The 24,315-nt window shown below is 38.8% G+C and overlaps 1 protein-coding gene across 1 annotated transcript in view; it reads left to right on the forward strand.

Annotated features, from left to right (window-relative positions):
- TBC1D5 (TBC1 domain family member 5) overlaps nucleotides 1-24,315 on the forward strand; it is a 358,979-nt gene that overhangs the window by 312,016 nt on the left and 22,648 nt on the right. Inside the window, exons 21-22 of the mRNA XM_015810742.1 lie at nucleotides 9,973-10,052; nucleotides 10,809-10,985. Coding sequence (XP_015666228.1) covers nucleotides 9,973-10,052; nucleotides 10,809-10,985 — 257 coding nt within the window. The remainder of the gene's footprint in view (nucleotides 1-9,972; nucleotides 10,053-10,808; nucleotides 10,986-24,315) is intronic.

The raw sequence follows: 24,315 nt of genomic DNA on the forward strand, positions 1-24,315 counted from the left end.
ACTGGGCGCTATCTAACAAAATGAAATTCAATGGTGAAAAAAGTAAGGTTCTACATTTAGGCAAGAAAAAACAAATGTACAGGTATAGTATAGGGGGTACCTTGCTCAATAGTAGTAACTGTGAGAGGGATCTCGGAGTCCTAGTGGACAATCACTTAGATATGAGCCAGCAGTGTGCTGCAGCTGCCAAAAAAGCCAATACAGTGCTGGGCTGCATTAACAGAGGGATAAAATCAAGATCACGTGAAGTATTAATACCACTTTACAATGCCTTAGTAAGGCCACACTTGGAATACTGCATCCAGTTTTGGTCACCACGATGTAAAAAAGATGCTGAGACTCTGGAAAGAGTAAGAGAAGAGCAACAAAGATGATTAGGGGACTGGAGGCTAAAACATATAAGGAACGGTTGCTGGAATTGGGTATGTCTAGTTTAACGAAGAGAAGGATGAGGGGGGACATGATAGCAGTGTTCCAATATCTCGGGCTGCCACAAAGAAGAGGGAGTCAAGTTATTCTCCAAGGCGCCTGAAGGCAGGACGAGAAGCAGTGGGTGGAAACTGATCAAGGAGAGAAGCAACTTAGAACTAAGGAAAAACTTCCTGAATGTTAGAACAATTAACCAATGGAACAACCTGCCTCCAGAAGTGGTGAATGCTCCAACTTTGGAAGTTTTTAAGAAGAGACTGGACAGCCGTTTGTCTGAAATGGTGTAGGGTTCCTGCCTGGGCAGGGGGTTGGACTCGATGACCTCCAAGGTCCCTTCCAACTTTATTATTATTATTATTATTATTATTATTATTATTATTATTATTATTATTATTATTATTATTATTATTATTATTATTATTATTATTATCTATAATTTGTGCACAAACTGGATGTTCTCAAAATTCCAAGCAACTTTTGTAACTAATATCGTAAGTGAAGCGTATTGCTTTTCTAGCATTTTTATTTCAATTCTGATCCAGAATTCTTTTCTGCCTGTCATAATTAAATATACTAATGGCTATAATTTATGTACCTCTGACAGTAATTTTCCCACCAAGATCAGGTTTATTAATTTTATCATAATTAATGATGCTTCAGCTAATTTTTGTATATGTGTACTGTTAGATTCGCGGGCCCAAGGCATTACGAGGAGACAACTCGTGTAACAACACAGCTTCTTTATTGATCACTCCACACACTCAGCAACAGAAAAAATGGCGCGCAGGCCTTTTATAGTGTCCATGTCCCAGACAACGTCAGCCAATGAAAACCAAGCTGTTTTCGCGCCTTGCGCATGCGCACAAGGCTGGAGACAGCCAGTCTGGTCCCGGGCAGCCTTGTGGTTTGCCCGGGACTCTTTGCAACATTTCTAAGCCGGACATAACACCCCTCCCCCCTGGATGAAACAATAGTACCCTCATTGTTATAGCAGCACAGGTACAGGTGTTCAGTTGACAGGATGTTATTGAGAAGTACAATACGCCTGCACATAGGCAGAGCAATCTTACATTTGTAATTGGACAAAAGAAAATACAACAAAATAATACACTGCAATTTAACACCCCTACGCCTGAGTGTTTGTCCTACTTTTTGTTTACAGGACTCCCTTGGCTTGACAGAAACTTCACATAGTCCCGAAGGTGTTTGGGTGGACCTTTGGTCCTCTGTGACCTTCTTATGGCTGGTGTGTTTGCCTGGCCTGCCAGCTCGCCTGCCAGGCTAGGCAGACCAGGACTTTGGTGCCCCAAGGACCCAGGTGACCCACCCAGCTGCTGACTGGCTGTATCCTCTGAATCCCAGCCAGGGTTCCTTGGGGGGGTGGAATTCCCCAAGTCCAGTGGTGGGGTGGAATTCCCCAAATCCACAATGGACTCCTCTTGAGAGCACTGTCCCTCGAGCCCAAGACCACCAGCTGGAGTGGCCTGAGTGGCGGATGTGCCCCAATAACCCGTGTATGTGCCGGAGGTGCCAGAGTCAGGAGCCGCCTCCATGGCAAACCCCCTTTCTGGAGACTTCCTGTCTGGAGCAATAACTGAAGCCTGGGATGACCCCTTTTCTGGAGCAATAGCTGAAACCAGTGGATGTTTGCTTGGCCGGAGAGACCGTGGTCCACAATCATAATTGTGGTTCTCCTCCTCCCCGAGAGCAGAGCCAGGAGCGGAAGTGTTGCTGGGAAGCCTCCAGCGCAGTTGGTCTATGTGATGTTGGATGACGCGCCCATCGTCCAAGGCCACTTCATATGACAGTGGTCCAGAGACCTTGAAGACCACTGCTGTGACCCCAGAGATGTCCAGGTCCATAGTTCCTTGCCCAGATTGGTCGCCCACCTGTAGTCTCCTAGGTGCCCGCGGCTGTGACACCTGTGAAGCCACCCGGTCTGGCTGCAACCTGTCCAGTTTGGTAATGAGTCTGCAACCCCAGCGGAGTTCACCTGGGCTCTTCCCAGTGGCAGTACAAGGTGTGGTGCATTGTGAAAGAGGAAATCAGCTAACCTGTGATGCCAGCTGCCATAAATGATTCTCTTGAGAGCATCTTTGGTAGTGCGCACCATCCTCTCTGCCTGGCCGTTGGAAGATGGATGAAATGGTGTTGAAGTTGCATGCTGGATCAAGTTGGCCTGTAAGAAAGCCTGAAATTCACAAGAAGTGAATTGGGGGCCATTGTCTGAGACCAGGACATCTGAAAGTCCATGGGAGGCGAAGATTCCTCTCAACACCTGGATGGTCCTAGCAGGAGTAGTGGAGGAAACAGGTACAACCTCTAGCCACTTGGAATGGCTGTCAACGAGGACAAGGAAGAATTGCCCCTGAAAGGGCCCAGCGTAATCTATATGTACCCTTGACCAAGGGGCTTGTGTCTCCTCCCACCTGTGTACTGGGGCCTGAGGCATTTCAGGCCATGACTGTACACAGGTGGGAGGAGACACAAGCCCATTTGGCACCCCGTGAACCTGGGCCTGGATGTCTTTATCGAGCCCAGGCCACCAGAAATGGCTGCACGTAAGCGCTTTCATCCGGACTATACCCGGATGTCCCTCATGCAGAGAGATCAAGACTCTAGCCTTCAATGAGGCTGGGATTGACTACCCTGCTACCCCATAACAGGCACCTTTTGAATGTGGAAAACTTGTCCTTCCTTTGCCAGAAGCTTTGAAATTGTTTGTGGTAAACAAACCCAGCAGAGGCTTATGGTTTGTATAGGCCGTGAAGTGATGGCCATATAAGAAATCATGAAATTTCTTTATGCCAGCCACTATGGCCAAGGCTTCTCTGTCAATCTGAGCGTAATTGCGCTCTGCAGATGACAAAGTCCTTGAATAATAGGCCACAGGGACTTGTGTCCCATCAGCCTTCAGGTGGCTAAGTACTGCTTCCACCCCATAAGGGGATGCATCACACGCTATGCACACTGGCAATTGCTCATTGAAATGTGCTAAGACCGCATTTGAAGAGAGCAAGGCCTTGACCTCATTGAAACTCCTTTCATGGACCTTTGTTCACTGCCATGGAGCCTGTTTATACAAGAGCCAGTGTAATGGCTCAGCCACTGCAGTTTTGTGGGGACAGACCCCAGGAATACCACGGAGTGTGCGCTCCATTACACTTTGGAAGATTCCAGGGGCTACATTAACCCCAAACTGCAGTCTTTGATCTTAAAGGCTCCCCGATGCGTTATAATTGTTTCAGCCTCAGCGGTTGCCTCATCAACAGGTAACTGTTGGTAGGCCTGTGCCAAATCAAGTTTTGCAAAAATTTGCCCCCCCTTGAGGGAGGCCAGAATGTGGCTAACCACAGGCACTGGATATGCATGCTGTTGCAGCGCTTTATTCAGTGTACATTTATAGTCCACACAAATTCGGACTTCTCCATTAGCCTTTAGAGGCGTTACAATGGGGGTTTCCCATGGACTAGGGTCCACAGGTTCTAAGATGCCCTGCTGGAGCAGCTTGTCCAGCTCTGCATCGATTTTGCCTTTGAGAGCAAAAGGCACCCTTCTAGGTTTAATCCTAATGGGTGTGATAGTTGGGTCTACGCGTAAGGCAATGGGAGGCCCCTTGTATGAACCAAGCTCTGTGCTAAACACATCAGCAAATTCCTTGCAGACTTCTGCAAGGCCTAATGTTTGCAGGCTGTGAAGCCCAGTCACTTGGATTCCAAGGGCCTCGAACCAATCAAGTCCAATGAGACTCGTGCGATCACCCCCAACTACTACCACATCTAGTAGGCCTTCAAAAGCCTTATGCTGCACCTTGAGCGTAGCCTCCTTCACGCTGACTCTGGAATTCTGGAAGTCAGTGAGAATTAAGTTCGATGGCCTGAGTTTTACTCGAAGGCCACTACTACTGCAAATTCTTTTGAAGGTGTCATGAGAAATAATCGATAGAGCAGATCCTGTGTCCAACTCCATTGACAAAGGAACCCCCTGCAACTTCATGTCAATGTGAAGCTTTTTTTATGTGGCTTATGTGTTCCTGTCGTTAAAATGCTCCTGCGCAACGTGCAGAAACCCATCCTGTGTTGGCTGGGGACCCTGGTAGCTTTCTGAAGCAATTCTTCCCTAGGCTGGACTTTCTGGCGACCCAAACAGACGGAGGCAATGTGGCCTTGCCTGCCACATGCCCGGCAAATGGCAGAGCAGAATCTGCAGTCAGCGCGCTTGTGGCGTCCTCCACACCCGAAACACTGAGGAGATGCGGGGGCCTTGTCTGGACGCTCCTTCGGCCTTCTCTCCGCTGACTGGTGCAGCCTATCCATCTCCTCTTCAGGATCCTGGTCTGGATCTTCTCGAGCGCCCTCTTGATGGACGGTAACGATGGCTGGAGCATTTCTGGCAAGCTGCAAGGCCTTCACAGCGCCGCACGCTGCTTCTGCAGCTGGAACCTCTCTCAAGGCATCTTGGAACGACACATCTTCTTTGGCGAAGATCTTCTGCTGCAGCTCACGACTTCTTAGGCCACAGACGAAACGGTCCTGCAGACTCTCTTTCAAATCCTTGAATTCACAAGGCCTCACTACTTGCCTTAAGGCAGCAATAAAGTCCGCAGCAGATTCACCAGGCCTCTGGTCCCTCTGCTCGAACGCGTGTTGCCAAGCAATCACTGAAAGTTTAGGTTGGAAATGTTCTTTCAGCATCTTCTTTAAATCTGCATAAGACACTGAATCCAAAAGCGCTGGGGCCACCAGATTCTCTGCTCTGTCAAATGTTTCCTGTCCACAGACACACAGCAGGGTAGCCGCTTTAAGGCCGTTTTCTCTTATTTGATTAACCCTGAAGTCATTCTCCAACCCCGCCACGTACGAATTCCAGCATTCTGGGTGGGCAATATCAAAATCTGACAAACGGCCTATTTTAGACATCGTAGCCTTCTGCAACCCTTGTTAACGCCTTCGCTGCAAGCCTGTTATTTGGGAAGGGGTCCCTTACCGAGCTGACCTCCAGCGATGCTGTACTGGCAGGCTGAGTCGCGATGCTGGATGCCGAACTTCCCAGGACTTTTTTAGTGAGTCCTCTCTTCTTCCGTTGTTAAATGTAGCTTACAGCGATCCCACCTTCGTCGTCACTGTTAGATTCGCGGGCCCAAGGCATTACAAGGAAACGACTTGTGTAACAACACAGCTTCTTTATTGATCACACACTCAGCAATAGAAAAAATGGCGCGCAGGCCTTTTATAGTGTCCACGTCCCGGACAACATCAGCCAATGAAAACCAAGCTGTTTTCGCGCCTTGCACATGCGTACAAGGCTGGAGACAGCCAGTCTGGTCCTGGGCAGCCTTGTGGTTTGCCCAGGACCCTTTGCAACATTTCTGAGCCTGCTGAAAGCTTCACCAGGCTCAGGACATAACATGTACCTATGTGTATTTATTTAATCCAATCTATAAAGCCACCCATGTCACAAGCAAGGATGGCATACAACAAAACTAAAACAATGGTTAGAAAAGTATACTGCTAATGGGAGAGCATTCCATATCTTTATAATGTGATATCACTGTGTTTCTACTCAACATACTGGTTTTTACCAAAGATTTTATCCACAAACTGCCAAGTTTATAATTGTATTCCTTGGAACGTAAAGGAGGAAATGATGACTTAGAGTAGTAATTTTTATTTGTGTGTTTATATAAAAGCTTCCTCATTAACAGCTCATCTACTTCTTTTGCGGCACCACACAATGGCAATATAATTGTAGATTTGGGACTTTTTCTTTGTGTTACTATAGAAATGAATGTAAAGCCTTGCATAATATAAATACAGCATGTGAAACAATGATATATTGATTTTTGTGGCAAGATTAATATATATGGAAAAGAGCCTTCATATTTTGTAGCTATCTGTTGTGACATAGACAAAGATATTTGAGATCTTTAGTAGTATTGTATTCATTTTAGGGGTTCATTATTCCAGAGCATTAATAACTGTTCGGTTTTGGATAGGTTTTAATAATGTGAAAGAGTAGACTCTTACCTGCTGAGTTTTGCTATAAAAAAACAATGTAGGGTTTGTTTAGTATTTCCTAATACTAGCTTTGTTGCAGTATTAACATTAGGAGCAATCCCAGAAGTATTAATACATGCTATCCTTTTGCAAACATATTTTAGAGATTAAAAGTGAGGAGGATAGATGTACATGCAAGGACCATCCACAGTAATCCACTGTGTTATTGTTAAACATAATAATAAAGTTTAATAATAACTATAGTTAAACATCAATAAAATATTAAACTGATATTGTTCTGACCCAATTTAACCTTAAAGTTTTAAACAATGCACCTACTCTGATGTGTGCTATAAATTAGTTTTAATTATTGTTATCATTCATTGTCATATTAAATTCTAACCTGTGTAGGAAAAATTACTACAATTTATAACCAATTTCTAAGTACTTAGTTACAAAACAATATTTTGACAGAACAGACATATTCTGAAGAATGTATATTAATTTCAGGTTTCCTGAAGGAGAATCATGGTTTTAATATGCTTTTGAATAATATTAATCCTAACTCAAGAAAGTCATTTATGACATACCAACAGATTTCTTTGCTTTGCAAATAATTTATATGTCTCATAATTCATTTGTGGAATGAATAAATGCTCACTGTTCCCAAAAAAGATGTTCTGTTTTAATGCAGATCATGAAAGTTTTATTACTTCTAAGAGAATAATTTCAAGTATTTCAATCAAAAAACAACATCAAAATCATACTTCAAAGCTAAAATGTTACCAGATATGCATTTTGTCATATGTGCAATACAAATTTATCAATACAACAAATACAACCATAAACTTGGACAAAATAATACAGAGAGAGAGAGAGAGAGAGAGAGAGAGAGAGAGAGAGAGAGAGGATATATTGTTACATTTAAATATCGTATTGATATTTAAATGATATTTTACAAATTACACTATTTGAGGTGTTCAGGATTATTTTACACTTATTTGATTTAATTGACTAACTTGCATCTTGCCATTCACTCCTATTAATTTAATTTACTGTGTTAATTCATATGGTTAGGTAAGTTGACTGCAAATGTATTAACATCTATATGTTAAACTATAATGTTACAATATTGCTAGATCCTTCATAAGTAATGTATAAAATCTTTCCATTAGGGAGTAACTAGGAAAATGCAGTAATGTAGACCAATGCTGCAATGGGGGTTCAAGAGAAAAAGAATCAAAGCTATAAATTATATCCCAAGCTATGTTTAGATATATTAAATGAAGTATTTTCAATAAAAGATCAGGATTAGGCCAACCAGAGACTAACACTCTATCTCTTTCTTGTATGTCCAGAAGATTATATTTTAATTAGTTACAGGTTAGCATTAAGTACAAATCTAAACTGTGGTTACTCCTAATTATTGATGGTAAAGCAAGTCAGTCTGATAACCATAGTATGAAGTTATTTGTTCCACTAATCACAGCTAATATTTTAATTTAATGTTTGTTTTAAGTTTGAAGCTTGTTTTAAAAAAATATGGAAAAGATTTGGGTCTGCCTTTTATTTTATTTAGATAGATAATTTTCCTTCATTAAAAATATTAATGATATACAGTAAAACAAATCAATAAATCAATATAAAGGTTAAAATTGAAAAAAGGAATATGACATCAAGATCATTAAAAAGTATAGCAAGGTAAGCTCAGACAAAAACAAAACCTGAGTGAGCAGATAGCTACCTAGACCTGACTCCACCTCTAACTAGATAGGAAGCCAATTCCATATTAGGGGTGCCTCAACTAAGAATGCCTTCTCTGAGCTTGTTATTTACCATCCACCCACTTCAGTCATACTCTTCCATAGAAGTAGGTTGACAAAATAGGACTTTTGGAGGTCCAGAGAAGTTTAGGATAATATGATTGTGCTGCTTATTCTGCCATGATTACTTCCAGACACTGTTAACAATCTAAATAGCATCTTCTAATTCAGATAGTCATTCTCAATGACTTCGTAATAGGTGTTGAGTAAGCATAGCAGTGACTGAAAGAAACCTGTAGAACTCACAACTATGTTACTGTGATTTTAAGGTATATATGTGAGTGAAGAATGACAGTACTGTGCTCCAGATCCCCACTCACAGATTCCCAGTTTCTCAAAATCAGAAATTAGCTCATAACAGGAATAGTCCTAATGATTATTGAAACTGCACAGTAAGCAGCCACTAAATTTCTTGAGTATTTGCACTTTGTTTGTTAAAATATATTGGATCCAGTGGCTTTCTTTTAGAAGTGGACTTGCTATTGCTTTCTTCAAAGCATTTCATACCTGTCCCTTTTTTATGGGTGTCTTTATGACTCACTGCTCTCAGGCACCTGTCCCTTTCCCATTCAGTTAGATCCAAGCAGCTAAGAAAGAATGTTTAAAAGATATAATGTTGCATATATTTTAAAAACTAAAATTGTGATTTATGACACACTAAGAGGTGGGGAGTTCAACTTTTACTTTGTAACCTTTGGGGGGGTCACTTTCAGTCTTGGTTTCACCTTTGTTCGTGCTGATATTATGTAGCCATTAAAAGTGTTCTTTGAGGAAAGTAATTGCCTCAGAGTTCTTATTTCTACTGATCTCATCTATCGGAACCATGACACCTTTGTTGTCTTTATTGCACAATAGTAGCAAAAAATTAAGACTCTATGGATAATAAAGATGCTCATATAAACAATGCTCATGGAGATCATTGTCAGTGGCTTGTGATATCCCAAAGAGAAATGCTTCAGCATTATTCCTGTCACCTGGAAAATAACTCAAGAGTGTTCAAGAATTCTTCATGTTCCATGTTTATGAGGGTGGATTAACATCTTCCTTAGATATGTCAGTGGGAAAATAACAAATGGACTGTGTTCTAGAAGTTCTATTTCTTATATCAGTAGCAAGTAAATGTTTCACCTAATTTCAACTATTGCCACTATACAAAGCTCCTAGGTCCATAAAAAAGGGGCTGTGATGTTTTCTAGACAGCAATTTTGAACAGAGACTCTCTCCAGGATTTAAGAGAATATATTGCACATATGTACCATATAATTGACATTAGAATGATGTATTTATCTAATAATTTAGATCACATCATTCTAGCATCTCTGTCATATTCAGAACAGATTTAAAAATCTAATCTTTAAAATGAGAAAACAGTATAAAAATTACATATTAAGCATAAAAAAGCAGAAGTCTGGTGAAATAATAACTGAACAAATATGAGTCATTTATGTGTGTCAACAGACATACCAGAAATCCATGTCACAGGCACATATTATTTGCATTCTGCCTTATTGCTACAACTGTTGAAAAGTACTTGTGCTCAGAAACGGTCATGTTTATCTTTAATTTAATTATACTGTATTAAGCTTTGTATTTATAAAAGTCCTGAACATTTTTTAATTTTTTTTAGCTACTTGTGATTTTTAACAACATTTTTAAAAACCATAAAAGCATGTCTTTTTCATAGAAATAAACATGAGTCTGATTTATTGATACTGACATTATAGGAAATATTCAAGAAGTCATCCTGCAAGAACACTTGGAAAAAGAAGATGAAATTTTAGTTTCTTTGGCTGGGCTGAAGCAGGTATGAAAGAAAAGTAATGTAATTTTAATATTTTATTGATACATAAATCTTAATGTTATATTTTAAAAAATCAGTGCAGGGGAAAACTAAATTTTCCTAGACTAGTCATATGTCTTAGAATACCAGATAAATTTTCTCTGGGAACAGACCTTGATTGACTGAAACCCCTCCCATTTTAATTGTTACTTTCCTCATGGTCATTAGCAGCCAGAGCTTTCTGTTTTCTTGCTCTGTGACAATAGTATTCTTCCAGGAATTATCTAAAAGTCCTGCCACTATTTCCAGAGAGGTATGGCTACCCAAGTTCTGGCCATCTATTTCCACTTTCTCTCCCCCCAATATAATCAATAGTGTGGCTTTTACTGTGTACAGCCAGGGAGATAGAATCATAGTAAGCCACTACCTTCATCCCAATGATTCCCAGTTTTCCCCAGGTGCTGTTCAAAGCGTGAAATGTGAAATTCCAATTAAACTGATTTATACATTATTATTTACTGTAACTTTGCATGGCATATGTCAGCAGTTTAATGACATCAGAACCAGTTGTGATATTCTTTTAAATGCATGTGCCCTGCCTCATCATTTTGCCTAAAAGATTCATGAGTTCCCTAAAGCTTTTACTGAGAAACACTGTTGGCCATTTTCTACAGTACATGTTTTAATCATCTAAGATAGTTGATGATAGGCTAGTTCTCTCAAGAGAATCTTTTTTAGAATTCATCCAAAGAATGCATTTTTCCCCCTTATCTTCAACAGATTAAAGATATTCTGAAAGGCTCCCTCCGTTTCAATCAGAGCCAATTGGAAGCAGAAGAGAACGAACAGATTACAATAGAAGATGATCATTATTGTTCCAGCAATCAGAACAAGAAGGCAGTTGAAAACATAGAAAACCCCTCAGCTCCAAAGCAGTCTGTCCCTCTATTGAAGAAGGTAAAATGCATGCTTTTCAATGAAATCCTTGAAAAGAATGTGTCCATCAAAAAGTGTATTACTATAGTTCAAAAATAATTTAAAAACTTATACAGAACCAATCTAATGCATCCTTATGTACCAAGAAGCTCACGGAATTTGTGTGTTTTGTAGTTATAATATTTAGTATTAATTTTTCATTTTAATTTTAACAGACCTATCTTCTAGGCCAGGGGGTGCGAGATGATATTCCAGGGGGTGCGAAAACTTGGGTTTTCAAAATTATAGTGTATATGCATAATCCATTGCTGTTATTTTGTAAGGGGTGCGAGAATATATAAGAAGCATTCTAGACGTGCGGGGTATAGAAAGGGTTGGGAGCCGCTGTTCTAGGCTAACATTAAGCCATAACAGTGGTCCTTGTTTAACAACCATTCATTCAACAACCAATCAAAATGACAATAATGCTGAACGAATTGATAGTTATGTCCAGTCCTTGAAGTTAATAGTTGTTGTAGCACCCGTGTAGTCATGTGATCAAAACATACTTCAGGTCCCACAACTACCGATCGCTTCCCCATCTCTCTTTTGGAGCTCTGCATTCTGCACCCACCATCTACTACTGATACCAACCCTTTTGCTTGGCTTGGTGACCTTATAAGCAGTGAGAAGAATATAGCAAAGATTCAGGTTATATACAGCATCTTTAGCACTATAAAGTTGCTAAATCTTTATAGGAAATCAATCAATTACAATATTGTAATGTAAAGTGAGGAACCTCTAAAGCAGGGGTGTCAAACTGCCGGCCCACAGGCCAGTTGCATCATGCGCACACCAGCTCCAGCAATGTGAAAAAAGTCACGATACGTCACGACACGTAACGTGGCGAGTTTGATACCCATGCTCTAAACTAAAAGATCTGTGGCATTTACTAATATTAACTACAATACTATAAATTGAAAGTAACACATAAGAACTTATTGGCATTGGAAAAAGAGATTTTGGTATTTTTTAAAACTATAAAGATGAATTAGATACCAAAATAGTTCCCGATTATCATTCACATACTGAGTACTCCTGTTCCTAAGGCTTTGGCTCCCCATCTTTTTTAATGTCAAATTTAATTCAGTCTCAAAACTATTTATAAATTGTTACTAGAGATAGTCCTCAGCTTTGTATCAGTTGCATAAAGAAAATTAGATTCTAAATCAATAAACATAAAAGCCTTATATTACCCCAGAATAAGTTAGCTTGTTTGTTATATGGCTTTAGAAAAAAGGATAGTATAACAAAAAAAAATATTGGTAAAAGTCACTATAGTTTATAGTGGATGAACAAATAAAAAAAGATAAAATATTTTTATGTTTTTATTCTTTATATTTTTAACATTTAATATACTTATTTAATTTATATGAATATAATAAATTATAATGTATTTTATTAAATAATTACGCCTGTGATTTATATATTTAAACAAGCTAAGTTGCTCAATGAAGATGTTAGAAACTGTTTTTGTCTTCATCTCTTCTAATGTAATAGCACAAAATTTGTTCACTTTCACATGATCCCAATTGAAAAAACGTAATTTTGCGTTAGGACCATTTAAAACATCTGCTGATAATGGGGTTAGGGGGAAATAGATAAAATACAGAGTAGGTAAAATATACAGTGCAGTTCAGGAAGACTTGTGCTGTTATGTCAATCTCTGCATCTGAAGATATGCAGAGCTCTTCTTAAAAAGGAATGTTGCTAAATCTCCATTATGTTCAAAGGTAGGATATCATATTGTACACTGTTACAGAGATATATGGAGATAACATAGGTATTGTCAACAAAGACAATAAAAAGGTAAATGTAAAGGTTTTCCTATCCAGTCATGCCCAAAGTAGATTAACACTTAATGAGGAAGCTTTTATATAAACACACAAATAAAAATTACTACTCTAACTCATCATTTCCTCCTTACATTCCAAGGAATACAATTACAAACTTGGCAGTTTGTGGATAAAATCTTGGTAAAAATCAGTATATTGAGTAGAAGCACAGTGATGTCACATTATAAAGATATGGAATGCTCTCCTATTAGCAGTATACTTTTCTAACCATTGTTTTAGTTTTGTTGTATGCCGTCCTTGCTTGTGATATGGGTGGCTTTATAAATTAGATTAAATAAATACACATAGGTACACATATTATGATAAAATTAATAAACCTGATCTTGGTGAGGAAATTACAGTCAGAAGTACATAAATTATAGCTATTAGTATATTTAATTATGACAGGCAGAAAAGAATTCTGGATCAGAATTGAAATAAAAATGCTAGAAAAACAATACGCTTCACTTACGGTATTAGTTACAAAAGTTGCTTGGAATTCTGAGAACATCCAGTTTGTGCACAAATTATAGATAAAATACAGAAAATTCATCCAGACCTAGTTTCTAATAAAGCTTACTATTGCAGAAAAAAGTTATGTACCTAAAATGAAAAATATTGCAATGCAAGTTAAATGAGAATCCTAAAAAAGATTTGATAGAGATCAACCCCAAGGCAAGAAATTCAGCAAATAAATTTAGTAATGATAATACCCAAACTTAACAATTACCAATAAGAAGAAAAAATGGCACGTGGAAGTACTAGAGACAGCAGAAGAGAAGAGAAGTAACTGTAGAGGATAACAAACTATAAAGAACTGCAAATAGAAACAGAATGACTCTGACAAAAGAAAGAAAGGTAGTATCTGTGGTATTGCCTTGGGTGCAATCCCAAAACAATTAGAGTACCACTTGGATGCCATCAGCATTGACAAATTCACTATTAGTCATGTACAAAAGGCAGCTTTAGTTGGAACAGTTTACATCCTCTGACGACATCTGTAATATCATCAAACATCTAGGTTAATAAAAATTAAAAAAAAAATTATAATCCATAATAATTTTTCAAATGAGGAAAAATATATTTCAAATTATGTGGTAAAGAAAGGAAACCAAAATGTCCTTTAGTTGTAACTATACAATCTGGTGCTATTTCATGTAATATTTTTTTTTTAAAAGAATCGGTCACGTGCCTGCTGATCCAGGGCAGATTGATAGATAGATGTTTTCAATTTCTTTTTGTAGGGCTGACAGAGAGACTGCCTTTCCTCACTCCCAACTCTAGGACACGGTGCTCACTCCCATTTAATTGTTATGAAATTAGTGGAAAGGGAAGGCTTCAGCAAGTAATAATACATAAGAATGATTGACTATTCTAACATCCTATTTCTCACTCTTCAAATAAACCTAGCTCCATTGCCAATGATTTAATCTCTTTAGAGTTTTGATCCAGATATTTTGACAATTTATTCAATGCTCTTTTGGGAATCATTCCCTTGACACCTCCCCTTTTCTAAATCTTTTCTTGATTGACACTTGAAGGGTCCTTGCTTCTCTCTAAGCTTGGTTGCTTTTTTGTAGATGTTTCATTACTCAAACTAGGTAACATCATCAATGCTAGTGAGAAGTGGGGTTTGCTCCAAGTTTACATTCTTGTAGCTTGTCCTGTCACTCTTAGAGGTTCTTTGATTGGTTGTTTACTCTTGGCTTATTTGGCAGTTTTTTGATTGGAGTACTGTTTACTTGATCATTGGTCTGATCTTAATCTTGGAGTTAATCTATGCTCATCTGGATGCTGATTGCTGATGGGGAGATCTTTTGATCTTTTTATTCCTTTTTTGCCTTGTTGGTTTTCTCTTTTCCATAGTATGTAGTTATTGTTTATGTCTATGTGTTTATTGATGGCTAGAAATTGTCTAGTGTTTTTGGACTTAGTCTAGAATGGTCACAATTTCCCAACTGAAACAATGGGTTAAGTCTGCCCATATATTGTGAAATTAAAGAGTTTTCATCATGCCTTCTGACTGCTAGTTGGTGTTCATAGAAGCATTTTGCCTGTCTTCTGCCTGTTTGTCCTATATAGGGCTGGTGCAATCATTACACTGTATGTTGCAGATGATCCCTGCTTTTTCTTGGGGTTACTTAGGATAATTTGAACGGCTTTAGTTGGCTTGGGTGCTATGCTGATTCTGTGTGGTTGTGGTAGTCTGTTGGTAGTTTCTGAGATGTTCTTGAACATCTTGTATTGGTTGTGCTGTATTAGGTTGAATGGTCAGGCACTTTTTGATAAAGTTGTGTGAATATCCATTTTGTTGGAATATGTTGCATAAATATTCTGTTTTCTTTTTCTGTTCAAGGTTGCTACAGTTGGTGTTTGTCTAAAGTTCTTAGGCAGCTTCTTTTGTGGGAGGTAGGGTTGTTGCTTTGGTGGTAAAGCACTTGGTTGATGTGGGTGGTTATTCTCTACACTTTTGTTTCTAGTTTACCATTGTGATCTCTGCTGATCAGGATGTCCAAGAAGGCCAATGATATGTTGTTTTCTCCTTACCTGGTAAAGTGGATTCCTTTGAAGAAGTTGATGATTCTATGTATGTTCTTTAATTGTTCCTTTTTTATTAAAGTGAAAATGTTATTTACATATCTGATTCATATTTTGGGTTGTATTTATGGAAGTGCTGTGGCTTCTAGATGTTGCATAACATCTGAAACTAGCGATCCCATAGGTGTATTTTTAATTTGTAGGTAAATTTGTCCATCAAATTGGAAGTATGTAGTTAGGCAGAGGTTTATGAGATCCATAATCCTGAGTTTTTCAGTTCAGTATTTGGTTAAGTCAGGTGTGCTGGGGAGCAATGTGGATTCAATAGATTCTTTGGCTAATTCCAAATCTATAGACATAAACAGTGTTCACAGTGTAAAAATGATTTCTGGCCTAGATCATCTAGATCAGGGCTTTTCAACCGGTGGTACGCATACCACTGGTTCTACTTTGGTACCTGGCAGGTGGTAAGTGTATGATGGGTTGAAAAGCACTGTAAAAAAAAAGTGGTACAATCAGTGAAAAGGTTGAAAAGCCCTGATCTAGACAATGGACCATGCGCAGCAAGTTTGGTCTAAACTTAACTTAATTCTGAGGTTAACTCTGAAGCAAGGGCCTTGGGATAAATATTGGCACACTATAAGAAAAAGACTATTGCTGCAATGGAACCTCTAAATAATTCCATTAAAAATTGGAAAAAACATTAATCAGGCCTTTACTGTCTATATAAACAAAGTATGGAAAATAAAAAAGTTAGAGATATTAATACAGAAAAACAAATATAATTCAACATTCATAATGAAGACCTGTGTGACAATGTATATTAGAATATAGCCATTAAATAAAATAATTTGTTCCAAAGGAATACAAACAAAAGAAAAGGAGACTGGAATCTGTGGTAAAATATCATTTTACATTCCAGAATTCTAAAGAATTAATATGTCAATATTCTAAAGCTAACCTAATGTAAAATAAATGGACAAACAAATAGAAACAAGGCTGTTGTTCATGTCCACTGTCAACCTCCCCAACAAAATGACAAGCATGATGCCACAATTGTGAATCTTGCAATGAAGCCTGAAACTGCAGTGATAGAAGAATTGAATTAATTCAGTGCCTGCTAAAAGTCAAACTTCCAAGGGTGATTCTATAAGAAATTCCTGATTCACCTTGCTGACAATTTTCTCCTTTAGAGCAGGGGTTCTCAACCTTGGCAACTTTAAGACTTGTGGACTTCAATTTGAAGTCCACAAGTCTTAAAGTTGCCAAGGTTGAGAACCCCTGCTTTAGAGGATAAAGAAAAGTTCAGGAAGATCAGCTGTGCTTGATCTGTTTCTAATCAGCAGAAAGTTTAGCTAAAGAAGTAGAAGAAGAAAGAATTATGAAAAACTGCACTTCTTGGTTTTATAGTTAAATATGTATTTAAGGAAATCTTTGCTTAGATGCTTAATGGTAAGCAGAAATGTTCTGTTATCTGTCTTTATTTTTTTTCCCTCTGGTGATGAATTATGGAGCCAGTTCAAGTAGATGGAGAAAGCAGCAGTCTGTAATATCAGAGGAAAACTAATTTGAGATGAAGCAGATAAGAATATAAGAACTATTTCATATATTTTTAAGACAGAAGCTTGGATGGGACAGTCTCTGTTCTTTATTCTCAGAATGTCCAACCTTCAGTGTCCTTGTAGTGTTACTTCTCATTCACCCCTTCTCCTTTTTTGTTTCCTTTATAGGAAAGGGCTATATCAGAAAATGCTCCACTTATATCTCATTCTCATACAATGTTACATGCTAATATCGGATGTATGGTGATTGTTGATTACATTCAGTACCATGCAAAAGTGTTCGGCAGTTGTGCAAAAATGCTATAATTTTAAGAATGCTTTCAGAAATAAAAGTGTTAATAGTTTATTTCTCTCAATTAACAAAAATGGAAAGTAAAGGAACAGAAGAGAAATCCAAATCAAATCAATATTTGGTGTGATTACCCTTTGCCTTCACAACAGCATCAGTTCTTACACTTGCATGCTTGCAAGGTTGAAATGCAGTTATTAACTGAAACAGAAATGGCTGTGTAGGAGGCTTAAAATTGGGTGAAGAATAGCCAAACTCTGCTACTAAGGTGTGGAAGACAGTTTCATGTCACAGGTCATATATCTTGGAAAAACTGAGCACAGGAACAACGCAAAAGGTAGTTATACTACATCAGCAAGGTCTCCCCCAGGCAAAGATTTCAAAGCAGGCTGGGGTTTCAAGATGTGCTGTTCAAGTTCTTTTGAAGAAGCACAAAGATGGGCAAAGTTGAGAACTATAGACACAGTGGTTGGCCAAGGAAACTTAACAGCAGATGAAAGACACATCATGCTTACTTCCCTTCAACATCAGAAGAAGTCCAGAAGTGCCATCAGCACAGAATTGGCGGAAACCACTGGGACCAAGGTACATCCATCTACAGTCCAGAAGTGACTTTCATGGAAGAATTATGGCCAAAAAGCCATATCTCTGATGTGGAAACAAGACTGATTTAATTATACATGAAACCTAGGAACTGGGTTGCCAAAAAATGACAGCAGGTGCTTTGGACTGATAAATCAAAATTTGAAATATTTGGCTGTAGCAGGAGGCGGTTTGTTCACCAAAGAACTCAGGAACAGTATGATAATGAGTGTCTGCAAGGCATCAGTGGAGCATGGTGGAAGTTCCTTGCAAGTTGAGGCTGCATTTCTACAAATTGAGTTGGAGATTTGATCAGGATCAATGGTGTCCTTGCCATTGATATGACTAAGGTACTCAACTGATGCGTCACTCCATCTATCATTGAAGGAATTTTATATCCTAGAAAAGGTGGATGGATTGCATCAAAGAAGACAATAAATATATGGGTGTCATCCCTGAAGATGCTTTGAATCAATCCAAATGGAGACGGCTTTGTCGATAAATGGACCCTGCCATAGTGCACTAGACAAAGAAGAAGAATGGTGTCCACAATGCTGAGAAATATATGCAGATTCTTATCCATCATGCCATACCAACGCAAAGGCATGTAATTGGCCCCAGTTTTATTCTGAAGCAGGACAATGGCCCCAAACATACAGCCAATCTCATGAAGAACTATTTTCAGCGTAAGCAAGAAGTCCTGGAAGTGATGGTTTGGCCCCCACAGAGCCCTGATCTCAACATCATTGAATCTGTTTGGAATTACATGAAGAGACATTTTGGGGTTAATTCTCCAAGATGTTTGGAACAACCTTGAAGGAATCCTGTCAAGTTCCTTCAAAATCTGTATGCAAGTGTACCTAGAAGAGTTGATGCTGTTTTGAGGGTAAAGGATGGTTACACCAAATATTGATTTGATGTGGATTTCTGTTCACTTTCCATTGTTAATTGATAAAAAATAAACTATTAACACTTCTATTTCTGAAAGCATTCTCAATTTACAGCATTTTTGCACAACTGCCAAATACTTTTGTACAGTGTATATATTTCTGTTTTTTTCTAAATCTACACCAAACTTATTCTTGACTTGTTTATTTTTAATATCTATATTATAGATATATAGATATGATATATAGAATATCTATATGATATTCTATCATACTCTATAGCATTTCCAATTAGGAGTCCTAATTTTCCCAATAGTATTGAAACACATTGTTATTAAAAGTTTCATATTTTGTAAAAAAAAAAAAAAAAAAGTTGAAAAAAAACTTTTAAAAATTTCTTTATACAAATTAAATTGCACAAGTTTTATGCTTGTTTGGGGTGCTTTTAAGGAATACATTAATATTAATATTTTCTCTTTATGGAAAAAAGGAGAAGTTTTAGAACTTATATATAAAATAATAGAGAATATATTCATCTTTTTCTGCCATAATTTATTTTTAACTTTTCATGATGACTATATGACACTAATGCATCAGCATTTTATTGCAAATACAACTTGGGCACAGATAAAATTATTGCCTTATCAGCATATACCGAGTATCCCCGAACATAAGACCTGGTCTTATATTATTTTGACTCCAAAGGAGGCATTGGGTCTTATTTTCAGTCTTATATTTTTCATGACATCTGCCTCGCTCGTGGCAGTGGCACCAACAGCCCCATCCAACAGGAACCCGTGTGGCTGCTGCGCCCGCTCATGGCATCACGCCAATGCTGCCACAATGAGGTGAGGCAGCTGGGGGAGGGGGTAGAGCTGCACTACACACCATGCACCCACTTCCTTCAGGGCTCCACCAGCCAGGCCATTTCTTGCTCAGCGACCTTCCCTTTCATTCCCCTCCCGAGCTGGACTGCCATACTATGGAGGATGGGCAAGGTAGGCCCAGTCCCCCTCCACTGTTTCAGAGCCAGGGGCAGTGATGCCAAAAGGCTCCGCTGCCGCTGTCATGTTTCCATCAGAGCTGAATATGCTGAGGAAAATAAGCTAGATCTGGACCCTATGGAGGTCGAGAGAGAGGTGTCTGGCTTCAGATGAATGTGGGGGAGCAGGGTGAGGCAGGCCAGGGTCTTTCAGGATTGGGACAGGATGAACATGAGAGAAAGAACTCAGGCGATGAGCAAGGGACACCCCATCCTGATCTAGAGCACGGAGAGTGGAAAGAAGGAGGGAACAAACACAGGCAAGTTCAACTACTCGGGAGGAGAGCGCCCTGCCTCTCTCCACAAGGCACACCTGGAGACTGAGACTTAAGAAGACACTGTTGGGAACAAATGCTGATTTCTTGGAGTTTTGCGTGCCGTTGCTGATCTTGGAAACAAGTCTCTGATCTCTTGTTCTATGTTGTGATTTCTGCTTGGAAATCCTGAAACTCTGACCATTGAACTGGCTGACAAACTTGATTTGGTGTTCAAAGACCTCAGATTGAATTTTGGCTTCTCTTCTGAAACTGCTCAGGCAAACTTGTATTTCCACAGACTCGTTAGATTTTAGATGTATGTTTCATTACTTGTTATCTATGTGGCCTTGAGTAAATTACTCTTCTAATCTAACTGTATGTAAAACTACATACAGCCAGAGGCTGCTGAAAGTGTGTATGTCTTACTTTGTTCTGGGGCTTGCCAGAAACGTGGGAGCATGTGGGGAAAAATGGAGCAAATAAAGGGTGGTTTGAACTGCCAATTGACTGTTTTGCCTCTGTACTGTGCCCTGGGTTATCACAGCTGCTGTGCCATGCTGGAGGGGCTTTCTTTGCACTTCTCCCCACAGATCACTGCCCGGTGGTAGCTGCCACCTCCTTCTCCACCAACACTCTCATGGCTTGCGCCGTGACCGGGCAGTGCAAGCCTTTCCCGCCAGCCCTCCAACACCGCCACTGGAGAGAAGGGAGAACAGGAAGGGGAGCAGCTCTGCACAGCAATGCAGAGCAGAGGTCTCTCTTTTTTTTGCAAGACGTTGGAAGGTCTGACTGAACTTTTTTTTAGTCCCACAAACTCCGTTTCCCTGCAGCAGGAGAGAAATGTGCCAGAGCTGAAAAGTTGTCAGGAAGAGAGAAGGCTGGGCGGTGGTGGGCCAAACTCTGCAGCAGCAACGGAGAAGGGAGATGCGGGGCAATGCAGGGCGGCAAGCAAGTGCCCTTCTCTGCATCGCTATGCAGAGCCACTCCCCTCCCCATTCTCCTTCTCTCCAGTGGCGGCGACGGAGGGCTGGCGGGGGAGGCTTACACTGCCCAGTCACGGCACAAGCCACGCAAGAGTTGGTGGAGAAGGAGGAGGTGGCTGCTGCCAGGCAGATGATCTGTAAGTTGAAGCGTGAAGAAAGCTCCTCCAGCAGCGAACAGCGGCAGCAGAGCCTTTCACCGTCACTCTCCCCTGGCTCCGAAATGGCGGAGGGGGACCAGCCTACCCCGATCATCCTCTGAAGCATGGTAGTCTGGCTCGAGAGGGGAGTGAAAAGGAAGCTTGCCGAGCAAGGAATGGTCTGGCTGGGAGGGGCCTGAAGTAAGGAGGTGTGGGCGCCTGGGGCAGCTCCACCCCTCCCCACCTGCCTCGCCTCATAGTGGCAGCAGTGGCGTGATACGTGCTCTGCCCCATTGCAGCAGCAGATTGGGTAGGGTACTAACTAGGGCATATTTTGGGGATAGGGCTTATATTAGGCCCACCCCCCAAAATCAGGGAAGATCTTATTTTTGGGAAAACATGGTAGGAAAATAAAAACTGGTGAATAGTTGGTTTATAGCTCTCTTCCCTGTAGGGCTCAGCTTTGTGTGCCGGAATCAGTTGTGCAAATTCCTGAAGAACATGCTGCATGCCTTCCTCTAGGCAAGGGCATTTCTACAGCTACACTTTAACTATCTCTTGGCTGCCAGAATGAGTCTCTGCCAGTTGAAATACTGGCTGAAACAAATTGTGGCGGCTAAGGAGGGTGGAAGGAATTCTTAGTCCAGCTTATCGTGTCTGATTATGTTTCCCTAAGAAGTAAAAATAGCTTCTGATTTGACTTATTATGAATTCTCAATCTGTGTTCTGTTTATGTGGGATTAGAAAAAGCCATGGAGAAAACATTTAATTCAGAGCTACATAAGATTGAGGTACAAAGATTGTTTTATTTTTACAAATCTTTTTTCTGTCGGGGTAGTAAGAAAATAGTTGGCTTCTTTTAGGTATACTGTGAAGAATAACCACTACTTTAGATAATAATCTTATCCATGCCATTTGCAATTTGTTTACTATTAAAGATTTGTTTTTATTTAATGTTTAATTTGTTTAGTTCTACAATAAATTGCTGTTTGTTCGTCTTGTTTCCCCTTGCTCCCAATTTGTTTTCAACTGTTACATCCAGATTAAAAAAAGTCAAATACAGTGGCTTTATTAGAAAATGCAGTAGTTTACACAACTGTAATTGAAATAGACACAACAAACCTCTAACTTGAACAATCTTTATTTTATTTTTTTTATTTATATCCTATACTTATTATTTTTACAAACAACTCAAGGTTATCCAATACACTTTGTTCCTCTTATTTTCCCCACAGCAACAACCCTGTGAGTGGGTTGGGCTGAGAGAAATAGTGACTGGGCCAAGGTCATGCATAGCTTTCATGACAAAGATGGGAGTTGAACTCACAAACTATCAATCTAAATTATAAATGAAAACTTGAGCAATTTCAATCTGTCTCCTCAAGGTAGAAGAAACAATTTTAAAAGTAATATAATACGCCAAATGAATATATTTTATCTTCTTTTTAAGAGACTGTTAAAATAAGCACATATTTTAAAAAACTTTTTAAACTATAAACTATACAACTTTTTAAAATATAATTTTACTGATGAAAATTTTAATAAGAAAAATAATACAAATATTAGAAAAGAAATAGAAAAATAAGAAATAATAGTGAATAGGAAAAAATAAAAATAAGAAAGGAAAAAAAGAAAATTTGCTTCTGATCTTTTCAACAGAGATTATAAATGCACTTATATTTCACCCTTTCTTTCTAAAGTTAAGTCCTAATCTCCTTCTTTCATAACCTGCCTTTTCTAATCTTCAAATGCATAAATCACAAATTCATTTTTCTCTGTTTTCTTTTATGGGTTTCCATTCAATGATTCTTTTTCTAATCAAACAAGTTACTTTTTGCCCTCTCTGCTGATTCTGTCATCCTCACCGACCATTCCCCCACTGTGGGTATTTCATAGTTTTTTCACTTTTGTGCACATAGTAGGCTTACCACAATAATCATACATAAAAATAATCTTCCATGGTTCTTCTCTAATTGACTATTCATTAACTGCATCAATAAAAGTTCTAATTTGATTGAATGTTGATCTTTAAAATTCTACTGTAGTATTTCAACCCAGAAAGTATGCCTTTTTTACAAGTCCTTCAAGCATGATAAAATTATCTTTCATGTTGTCCACATTTAGAACATAAATTTGAAGTGCCTTTATACATTATAGATAATTTTTCTAAGGTCATATACCTAACTACATCATTTTATAAGAATTGTCTTTTAAGTTATAGTATAAATTTTAATCTGTTTAATCATATATTTTTCTACTTTTTGATCAGTAAGATTTCATTTGGTTTTCCATTTCAAATTTCAGTAAAAATGTATACATTTTAGCAATTCGTAAATAGTTTAATTTCTGCCTTCTGCTGCTTAATTCCATTTTTTTTATTATTTATCTTAAATCTGTCTCTTAACTGTGTGTAAAAAAAACCTTTCAAAACTAAATCCCTCTGCAAAATAGCTTTTTTGATTTAATCTTATATTCTCTATTAAAAGAATAAAAATTGTAGAATTTAGAACTAGAAATTATAAAAAAAATTAAGGTGGCAATAATAATCAAATTTTGTTAAACATTAGTTAACAAAGGAAAAGGGAGGGCTGAAATAACACCAACCAACCCGACAACTGCATGCATCTTTGGCTACCCATGCAAGGCCACAGAACTATGTTTTAATACATTTCACTTCTGGAAGAAAAAATATACCAGAGGATGGGGGCATTGGCAGAGAACATTGTATTCTAGACCCAGCAATCAGACTTTATTAACTAATGGAGCCTGAAACATATCTGAGTTGGTGAGATGTAGTGTGGACAATATATGTTGGCCTGCAAGGTAATAAAGTAAAAAATGAATGCAAATGGGCCGTTAATGCCCGCGTGACGCTGGTGGCGCTAGTGCCCCCACACATGCTCAAATGGGGCCGCTAGCACCCGTGGCAACAGGCCACGGACTGGTACTGGGCTGTAGCCCACAGGTTGGGGAACCCTGGTTTAACATATTCCATTTATAAGGAAAGGTTATAGCAATGATAGAAGCGTGTCCTGGTTGAATAATTTGTAGATAATATTAGGCAGATTTGGGGATACAGTGAGAATGGAGGCACAAAATTGTGACAGGAAAAGTGAGTAAGTGAAATTAAGTTACGGAAACAGTGCAAGAAAATTAGAACAGGTAAAGATAGTCCTCAACTAATGACCACAGTTGAGACC

This window comes from Protobothrops mucrosquamatus, unplaced genomic scaffold (genome assembly GCF_001527695.2).
Source record: "Protobothrops mucrosquamatus isolate PMUCROS unplaced genomic scaffold, P.Mucros_1.0 scaffold18, whole genome shotgun sequence".
NCBI classification, from domain to species: Eukaryota; Metazoa; Chordata; class Lepidosauria; order Squamata; family Viperidae; genus Protobothrops; species Protobothrops mucrosquamatus.